Source organism: Saccoglossus kowalevskii, chromosome 3 (genome assembly GCF_978046115.1).
Source record: "Saccoglossus kowalevskii chromosome 3, keSacKowa6.1, whole genome shotgun sequence".
Lineage (NCBI taxonomy): Eukaryota > Metazoa > Hemichordata > Enteropneusta > Harrimaniidae > Saccoglossus > Saccoglossus kowalevskii.
In genome coordinates, this window is record NC_140643.1 from 16,046,881 (window position 1) to 16,057,480 (window position 10,600).

The 10,600-nt window shown below is 36.7% G+C and overlaps 1 protein-coding gene across 1 annotated transcript; it reads right to left on the minus strand.

The window, feature by feature from the left end:
* Nucleotides 1-523: 523 nt before the first annotated feature.
* On the minus strand, nucleotides 524-1,648 carry LOC102809334 (kappa-type opioid receptor-like). The gene has a single exon (XM_006816628.1). The coding sequence runs from the start codon at nucleotides 1,646-1,648 to the stop codon at nucleotides 524-526; it is 1,125 nt and encodes a 374-aa protein (XP_006816691.1).
* Nucleotides 1,649-10,600: the final 8,952 nt, after the last annotated feature.

The window sequence follows — 10,600 nt, forward strand, 5'->3', positions numbered from 1 at the left end:
AAAATACATAATATTATATTTCTTTCAGAATTGACCTATTTAAAAAATGTCAAGCAGCTGTAACGTTGTGTCTGTTTAAGCAGGAATTATTTTTTTTAAACGCAGAAACATCAGTATTTATCATGAACTAATTATGAACTGGATATATTGTTTATGGTGATATGTCGAGAAATTAAAAGATGAGTATGCTTTATGTTATCTGTCAATCCCCTACTAAATGCTTCACATCTATATTTAACCCGAAAACAGATTTGAATATTCACGTTTATAATACTCCTGCGCGCCCATAACAAGGGATCAGAATCGCCATATTGTCAATTACATCAGCTGGGTCACGTGATATTACATTGTCTGATTTTTGCAAAAGTCTGTCGCCGACCAGTAAATATGTAAATTTGCAAAAAAACAACAATTGTCTACTGAATAATAATTCAATTCAATGTTAATATCTTGTCCTAATGTGAAGTATATATACCGTTTTGATAATTTAATCTTCGATAAGTATAATTGACAATGTGATTTGTTACAGCGTTACTTCGGACACTCGAGTTGTTCTCATGTTGCTGTTAAAACTTCCTCGCATTGGACGTAGGCGAAAAAACGTTCCGTTTTCCACGCTGTTTTGGTCTTGATTCCCGCAGACAAAACATCGGCTCCAGAATGCGCGAATGAACGCCCTTCTTCTATTCTGGCTCCCTACGCTATAAAGTATGGGACTCAGTGCTAAGTGAACCAGGAGTAGAATTGTCTGAAGCGCATGAAGGCATGAAATTGTCCGCGGCTCTATGGATGAAGTGTTTGACATCAACGTATATGTGGAAAGTAACTGGTTCGCGGCAACGGGGGCAAAGCACAAAAAGAACAGCATCGTGATGGCCACGCAGAGCATCAACACGCTTCGTTCCTCGGTCGTGGCTTTAGAGATTTTGCTGTTTTTAGGTGTCATATGCTGATTCATTTTGAAGACAGCCGCGATCACAAAGGCGTAGCAGATTACTACAATGCACACAGGCAGTACCGTGAAACAGGTGAACACACTGAACCAGGCCTGTAGCGTCGTGCTACTGTCGCTGTAATTATGAGTTAACAGGGCGAATACACCCATTAATAGACCTATAATCCACGTTGATATCAGCAACACAATTACGCGTTTTTTACTCTGTAAATTCAGCCGATTTGCCTTAAAAGGGTGACATACAGCGATGTACCTTTCCACGCTTATCAAAGTGATCGTCAGCAGGGCCGTGCAAACGAAAGTCGGGGTGATGAAAATCCACATTTTAGAAAAAATATCCCAAAACTGCACCACTTTAGCGTCGGCCATGGAGATCGTCCCGTTTATAGTCAGTCCATTCGCGGACAAGTAGATAATCTCGGTGAAAATCATCAAGGTATCTGCCGCTGCCAGGTTGATGAAATGAAAATTTGGAATGGTACGCATTGAGCGCACTCTAGCCACCATGATAACGAAAGAAAGGTTCCCGAGTAAGGCAATAGCGATGAGAATGCCTCTGCTGTAAAGCAATGCTTGGTAGTCAATATTGCAAGCGGTAGTTCCGCCACTGAAGGAACTGTTATCAGTACCGTTGACATGCCCACTTGACTCCTCATACACCGTAGCTGCGACTAGGGGCGTCGTCTCTGCCATTATAGTAGTAGATCTGCAACACAAATAGTACAGTTATAGGTATATCATGATCACCATTGAACAACTACGAGCGTCCGTGCTGGGACAGTTTATGAGATCCCTGTGCGTACATCACAGCTTTACATTTACACCAAAGCGTCGAATGACTGATGTAGTCAACGCAGAACTCGTTAAGTATTCAGATATTAACATATTTCATTTGGTTCTGTTTATGTGCGAAGGCAGCTTTGCTGCAACGCCCTCTATTTCTTCGCACAAATTATGTATTTTAAGTCGAGAGATCGATTGGTTGCGAGTTTGGCTGTTTCTTTCGACGCGATGCGATGTGTTTTGCAACAGAGATTCATCAGCATATTATTGCCTGTAGCAAATTAAATAAATAACGAAAATAACATCAATATTTCGGGGCCAGTATTTTGATATTTTCCTAGTGTCACAGATTGTCTCCAAAAACGATAATATAAATTCATTCCCTTTATAAATAACACTGTGAATTATTTCAGCCTGGGCTGACTAGTGGTCATAATTGATCATTAAAACCGTAGAGTTAAATTGTCTTTATATGTTATTTGCTTAAATTACTTCAATAAGGCTTTGAGTAGGAGGACACGTGTAAATATATATTTCTGACAAATTCTACAAATTCATTTTATTTATTTTAGATTTCAACATAGATCATTCCAGAAAGTAAGGCCGTAATCGGTGTATACGTGTCATCGGAGGAGGAGGGGTGAATAAACTAGCATGACTGGCAGGTGGTGAGTGTTTGTTTGTTTGTTTGAATATTGAAGCGTATATAAATAAATTCTGTTCAGCCTGTAATGTTTCACTTCACGTGAAATTAGAAGTAAACAAGCCACATTTATCATAAATTACATACATTTGTTCATAACCAACCAACCAAATCATATGCAATCATCGTAGCGAGTTCGACGTGTTACAAAATAACATGTACTAACACTACTCTAACTATCAATTAAGAGTTTCGACCGAGAAATACGACAATACCCGTAATCGCGTGTATTGGTCTAGAGTGTTTCTGTCACACCTCCAAAATTTTCTAAACTATAGGGTTAAAACAAGAAAACAAAATTCCATGTATTACTGCTTCCACACTCTATTTGTTTCATTATCAGAAACAGTTTAGCATGTTATGCATACGTGGAAATATGCCCTTCCAAAGATTAACTGTAAATTGAACGGAGAAATGATATTAGGTAGTGAGTCTTTTAATGTTAGTCTGTACTGTATTATTATCCGTAATTGTATAACTATATTAACATCGTCGCATTGCAAATAATGGAAAATGATGAGTCAATTCTCCATTATGGCCGCATTGGGAATTCATTATTTCTATTATACTATACCGCCACCCCTTGGAGGCGTGAACTCAAGGTTTTGGCACGTAACGAGGGATTGTTTTCACGTACACAAAGGGTATAGATAACAAAATAAACATAATACACGAATCACTGCGACAACGTGTTGGGTCTTTTAACAAATTCTACACGTAAAAGGTTCCCTGTTATTTATGCACTTTTCCGTTTGTATGACGTTTGCATACAACGTAATTTTTCATATTATCAACCTAGTAGTTTTTATAAAACAGGAACATTGACATTTATAATAAAGATCTCTGACCTATCATCTTCAAAGGATGCATCACATATGTACACAGACTACTTAAAGCGGGTTTTGTTTACCTGTGACGACATACCTTCTCGCAAAGCTTTTCCTATTCCATTCCAGCCACAGTATATTGTGTGATAATGTAAAAGAATGAAATCACGTAATGTGCAGATATAGATTTTTAAGTATAAAAGTTATATTCAAAACGTCATTCACAATAGACAATGTAGCAAAAACCGAAATCTATAATTGAGCTTTAGCTGGGAAATGTATATCAATCAATATTATAAGAAACCCGTGCGTTTCAGATCGTGTTTGAATAGTTTGATACTGAGATTTCAAATTCCTGTCGCTTGCCATGTGTGTGACAGTGTGATAGGCCCCTCTGGACATTGTTAGTGTCATATATTTAGATCGTGGAAACCGAGGTCAATGATAGATTTCAATTATCATCAAATCGAAAACATGTCGCCAGAACACTGTAGAGAGGTTATTGCCTGGTGACCTACGACAATTATCAACTCGGGTTGTCTAAATATTGACTGGTGAAGAGCTTTCTCTCGAGGTAGATTCTTCTTTTGCTAATTGAATATCGCGTCACCTGGATATATGCTGATTGTTTATTCTGTCTGTGTTTATGTATATATGTATCTAGAACAAAGACGATTAAGCACATCGTGATGGAAACACCACGAAATTTGGATATCACACATGACACACTACCCCGCAGCATGTTAGCTGTCTCGTTAAATTAAATCGATTCTGTCCACGTCACTTTAAATTGTTATGTCAAAACTGTGGAAAAACCAACGATCATTATTTTTTTTTCAAAATTCCATATAAGATAGATATATATATATATATCAGGTAATTATATTAGAACCTATTTAAAGTGAAGAGAAATAAAAAAGTCATTGTGTGTTTTTACCACTCCCAAATATTTTTTAGTCTATAACCCAAACTATAACTCAAATAGACGGATTGTATTTCTGTTGTTTATATATTTCAAAATATGGGACATTTTCAGATCACTAAATATCGGTTTAGAGGCTTATTTTTGAAGAAAAAGAAATTTATTCGGAAGTACGGGTGGATAGTTGTGTCACTTTCGATAGACGCAATGTGTAACCTCATATCAATGACTAGAGTGAGGCAAAGCTGCTCTGCAAGATATTTTTCATTTTAATGCATTCTTAAATTGTTTTATGATACATTATGATTATAGGCATATTTGTTGTAAATTAAACATATTAATATAATTATTTGTATAAGTATATGTATATGTACAGTGATTTTAGTAACGACTGTTACAAGCTGGTTATTATATATATATAAAAAAACTAAGCCTGGTGGTCATAATGACGAGGATACCGAATCAGGTCATATTACTACCCAGCGGAGCGAAACGACAACTCGGCGTAGTCATAAATGGTGGTTACAGTGATTGTGAAATAATAATATTATTATTGTTTCCCCCAATAAGCACTGCATGTCATTTTAAAACTGTCGCCATAAGTCAACCAGACACAGATCCGGTTTGAGGCTCGGTATATCATTATAGCTTCGGTTTCGCAGACAAAAAAAAAACAGTATGCCCTCCCCCCTCTTACCGCCCCTCTACTTGTCATGGTCAGGTAGTGTAATATTTAGAGAAAACGGAATCCAGACGTCAATATAAAGACCTGAATTTCGATTACACCGTGCCCAAAAATGTTATTTATTTGGTATACTCTACCTCTAGACAAGGAATATATATTACTGACCACGGAAAGTGGGATCACTAATATAAACTTACTTAAGGGTGGGTTTCACGGTGTGGACTGTTTCATGATGAGGTTTTTTTTTGAAAAATTGTTGATTTCCACCAACTATTGGTGCCTTGCAGTGTGTAATTAGTATAAGTAATCCCGGGTCACTGATGTCATTCACTTCGAGAGACCCAGTCGCTTCGAGCTGCTGGTGTTCCATTATCTCGGTTATTATTGATGTATTCATCTGTTATTCCAACTTTCATAGTGCGGACTGATATTCATCTGTATGACGTCACAACATCAACAAGACGCACAGGGGCGGGTGTTATATGGAACATTATTGCACGGCTTTCTTGTCGGGGGAGCCGCGAGACTTGTGCTGTTTTTTCCTCTCTAATAGTGTCCCTCTCTGTTCTGTTATCGCGCCGTCGGTTCCAGATACCATGGTTACGTAATCCAGGGGAATAGTGGACGCGATGACTGAAAGAACGGGACACTATTTAGGAGCAAAAACAAGCCTATAAAGTTCATCAAAACAGCAGAGTCGTTACACTGCATCCCCAGCCCAATATTTACTAGTGACGGCGACTCTCAGTCACACATTCTTCAAGATACACTTACTACCCTGACCTGAGCTAAGAGTTTGCGAGACCCGTGTCTGCTGTCAACATTCGTGGCGCCTATAGTTAACATCCTACAAGTTGCAATTATCCCTTTTTGAGCCAGCCAATTAGTATAGTGATTATCAGGAGTAGGCGCTGCTTATATGCATACTGCGTGGGTGTTATCAATAGCTCTAGTTAATGTATGTGGATCTGTACAGTTATACCAGAATGCAATGCAAAAGTAATGATGTGAATATGAAACAACGCTCACATAAGCTAGTACTCAATTTGGCTGGTTCCCGCCGCAAGTGTCATGGCGCATCAAGAGGCCGGTAACTAGTAATGATTACAGAATTCTGATTGGTCCACCATGTTCTCGTTACCTGACGTCAGCACTTACCCTCGTCGTCGTTCCACGTTTAAAGCAGGGGTTTCCCACGCTCTCAAAAGTTGCACGAATATAAAACTGTTTGTTTTTTTAACTTTGCACAAAAATAGCGAAAAATGTTAGAACCACCGCAAGTATGAATTCTAAACATGGGGAATGTTTTCAAAATACGTCCAGTGGCCCAGTGGAACAATATGGCGATTACTAGTTACCTGCGGCCTAATTGACATTCGCATGGCACGCTGGGAACCAGCGAAGTACTCGGTGTACTATGTTATATGAGTTAATCATTAATAATTCTGTAAAAAAAAACAGTTGGTGACAGACAGACTATAGTAAACTTTGATATTAAAGCGCAATTACACTTCAGTTAACATTATATTTAACCTCGGTGACTTCTGTGTGATAAGCAATATACATAGTTTATTATTTTCGATGCGCCAAAAGCCCTTGACATAAATACAGAGACAGTGATTTGAATAGTTGTGAAAACACAAGGGCACGAATCGCGCTTTTGTACACGTTGCGAAAAATACAGATTCACCCATTAGTGTCTGTTATTGCTTTTTCATAACAGTTTATTTTGAAGATTCATTTTTCTTTTACAAAATGTCAGACACCACTCCGGATATTTATAATGCAATCCGTTTGATTGTTTGTATTAACAATACAAAAACACTTGCTTCATATTCCGCGAACTTCCGTTGTTTACGACGATCCTGATATATCTAGATTATATAACTATATTTCAAAATTATTTCCAACTCAAAATCGATCTAGATTTGTTAGATAGCTGTGTGATATAATTTCAACTAAATCGCGCCTAATCTAGCCGGATTGGTGACTAGGGCGTAAATCACATTACCTTAACAGTAGAAATAAATGTCTGATAATATTTTAGATCCCAATCTGAACATTCAAGTAGTTTTGTATTGGAGTGACAAATGCGCAGATACAAATTATCTTGACGTTATCATTGCTATCAAAATGTGTGTTTTTAAGGAGGTAAACCTTAAAGTCTCATCCACGTAGGTACAACCCAAGCGTTGTAATATATCTTGTCCTGTCGGTACATTGTGGGACGTATATACACGACAACTTAAGCATATTATTATTAATTTTATTTCCAGAAATCCAAAGACTCCCGACTAGAAACAGTTCACGTCCCATGCGAGCAATTCTCCATTGTATACGCCAATTCCTGTATTGTATTAGTTATGTGAAGCTATTGTTGGCTGTGTTGAAAATCAAATTTAAATAGTAAAGTTATTTGTAACTTTATATGTACAGTTCGTTGGTTGGTTAGTTAGTTGATTGGCGCGTGTGTGTAGATCGATTGATTGTTAGATTGACTGGTTGATTGGTGAATGATTGATTGATTGCTTGGTAGGTAGCACACATAATGTGTGAAATCAAATCGAATTTGTTTTGAATACCCGATACAGTTAATGGACTACTAGTATTTCAAGAACCCATGTTATTCAAAACTAACGCTTTCTATCATTCTCTATACTACGTGTACCACACTCTCCAAGGTGCTCGGTGCTTGTCTCATCATGTCACTGACAGTGATTATGTACTTTTATTGTGTATCTCCAGAGTAAAGGGGCTACGAGTACATTAAGTTTTACTGCGTCGTTACTTCAATTTTATCTTTTGACCAAACAACAAACATGTTCACTATAAAGTTTGGCCGCCTCATTATTTGACAGGAATACAATATGAATAATGGAAGTCATCAGCATCAACCCGATTATATTGCGAGCACCAGACATTTTGCTGTACATTGATTGGCAGTTATCAGCGACCAGCTCGGAGACTTGGGCAATTGTAATTCTACTTAAACATTGATTAGTCTGACAACAGATCAGTAATTACAATTCTAACGTCGGTGATGATTACATGACAACGTCGCTGTCGTTAATGACAGTTGCTGCTAGTTATTTTAGTCGTTGCTCTCAAACGCGAATATGAAAACTGACATCACTAAAATTAAAATTTGATAGTACCTTGAAGTAGTTAACATCTCTTCAGTGGAGAGCAATAAAACGATTTGATATATGCGATAAACAGATATACGCATGTCAGCTGCAATGTGTGTCAATTACTATAATAGTAAGCCACACACACACACACGCATACACACACACATCCTCATTTTTCCATTTTTAAATAGTTTGCAGTGGGTTTTGTTCATTTTAACCACGTCATTCACCCGTACAGATTATCTAGTTACGTGGATATGCATTATGAATCAAGAGCACAAAGGTCCCCGGCTGGAACACAGCGTTATAATAGATAAATGTGGAGACTGTATAGGACACTGCTGCAACTTGAATCGGCGTCTTCAAATGAAGCACTGATCCGTACCAGGGGAATAATGACTGTAACACAAACTTAATTTGCCTGTCTGGATAATGATCTAATTGGTTTACTCTAAATCGGAAAGGTCATGAATGGCACAGTGGTGAAACGATTTTCAGACAACAACAAAAACAGAGCGAGGAGTAGAAAGAGATGGAAAATAAAATAGGTGGAGAATATCTATTGCTAGATGATTTTAATATTTTATGTCCTTTCGTTTTGTAAAAAAGCTATCGAATATTTATATTGGCATGGTGTCGACAAATTCAAATTGCATTAATCATGTCTGATTGCAAATTATTATATGTGTGTTTCATTTGAAACATGGCCTGAAAGCAACATAGCTTCTGTGACCGAGACGTCATGCCATCCAACAAAAACAATCTATCGTAGCGTGAATGTATGTGACCAGACAACTAATAAAATGAACCGTAAAACTTACATTTTGTTTGCTATGCATAGAATAACTGTTCACGCAAAACTTAACCACTTAAAGATAGTGGTCAGAGTGGCATACAAATCATAATGTTTTGATATTAATACTTCGCAAAAAAGTTCCTTCTACATCTTAAATATTGCCAATATTTATCACATACTATATATATTTATATATACATCAATATCTGATACATATATATATTTGAGTCTGTTTAAGATGATGATATACATCTCTTTTCAAATAACCGTGTTTCACCGTTTCATTGTGGTGGCGATGATGGATATCGCTTGTCAAAATGCATATAATATGTAATCTACGCTCAGGAACGCACAATTTGCATTCGTTTAACAATTACGATAGATGAAATGACACGTTGATATATCAGGAAACTGTCTTTATCCATGCATATTATTATAAATTGTCGCCATTTCAAATAATGAGAAAAAAAACGTTTTACAGCAGGATGCGAATATACATCTTTCAATAGATGTTTACTAATGGTAGTGAATTATAGAGTGACGTTACAGTATCCTTTAAATAGTGCGTTGCGCACCGTAGATATTAGACTATGTCGGTCCTGTAAATATTAAATAATAACGCGCCGTAATAAAGTTTCGATATGTGGTATCTTTGGCATGTTTTCCACGTAATCATTTCCGAATAACTGAGAAGACAATTTAAATAAAAAAATAATACATTTCATGTCTTGTCCACATTCGTATTTTAATTGATAATTTTTGTTTACATGACGCAAACTACGGTGTACTACAAACGTGAGGTTTCTACTGATGTAGAATATATGTATACGTTTAAAACTATAAATGTGAGTGAATTTATAAACGTATTTGGAGTTAGTTAATGGGAGTCAAAATGCTTCCTATCAGTATCAATGTCTAAAGATTGAAACAAGTTGTAGATTTTGTTGTTATCTTTGCATGGTCGCACTAAATTTTAGATAACATATAATTTTAAATTCATAATTACAAAAATATAGTTATATTAATCAGCGTACGTGTGTTTTATTTAACTTTACGCGCGTTTTAGTACGAAAAATTGTCGAAAGCATTTTGAAAACAAAACTAATAAGATATCAGTATATTTTGCGGTATGTGAAACATTATTGGATTCACCGTTAGTTAACTAATGAACAAAACTGAAATGAGTCATTCGACCATCTTAAATCTGGTCGTCAAACAAATAAATATGCATATGTGCGACATATTGTATGATGTATCTGTGAATTTTTAACATGAATGACCAAGACTTGTCAGACATATGACCCCGGAACTGTATTTTTTCTTTAAATGGCCGCCAGTCGGCCATTTTGAATATAATCTGAAAACATTACGTTCATCAGTCTCTAACTATGTTCAATGTAGGTACCAAGTGTCAGGATGCGACTGAATGTGAAACGAATTGTCTGTTGTGAACAATGGATGTAATTGTGCATTTATTTATTAAGGTAAATCACGTATTGTACACAAGAGATGTAATTACAAATTTATTTGATTATTGTCATAGTACAAAAACTCGACGACAGTCGGCATTCGAAGGTAGGTTTTGTGTGTGGCATATTTGACACTACAAAAACAGATATCTGAATGTGGGTCGTGTTATGTGCCCCAGATGTCGCCGCTGGACTTCACTAGACGAGTATCCGGGGGATGAATGAACAGGTCAATTAATTATGATGATTAATTGATGACGTCATTGCATTAAAAACTGTGACAGCGTGGTTGTAGGGATCGTTGCCTCTCGATATCCTGTTCAATAAAG

Coding starts and splice junctions, on each gene's coding strand:
- LOC102809334 (XM_006816628.1), bottom strand. CDS start 1,648: ATGGCAGAGACGACGCCCCTAGTCGCAGCTACGGTGTATGAGGAGTCA.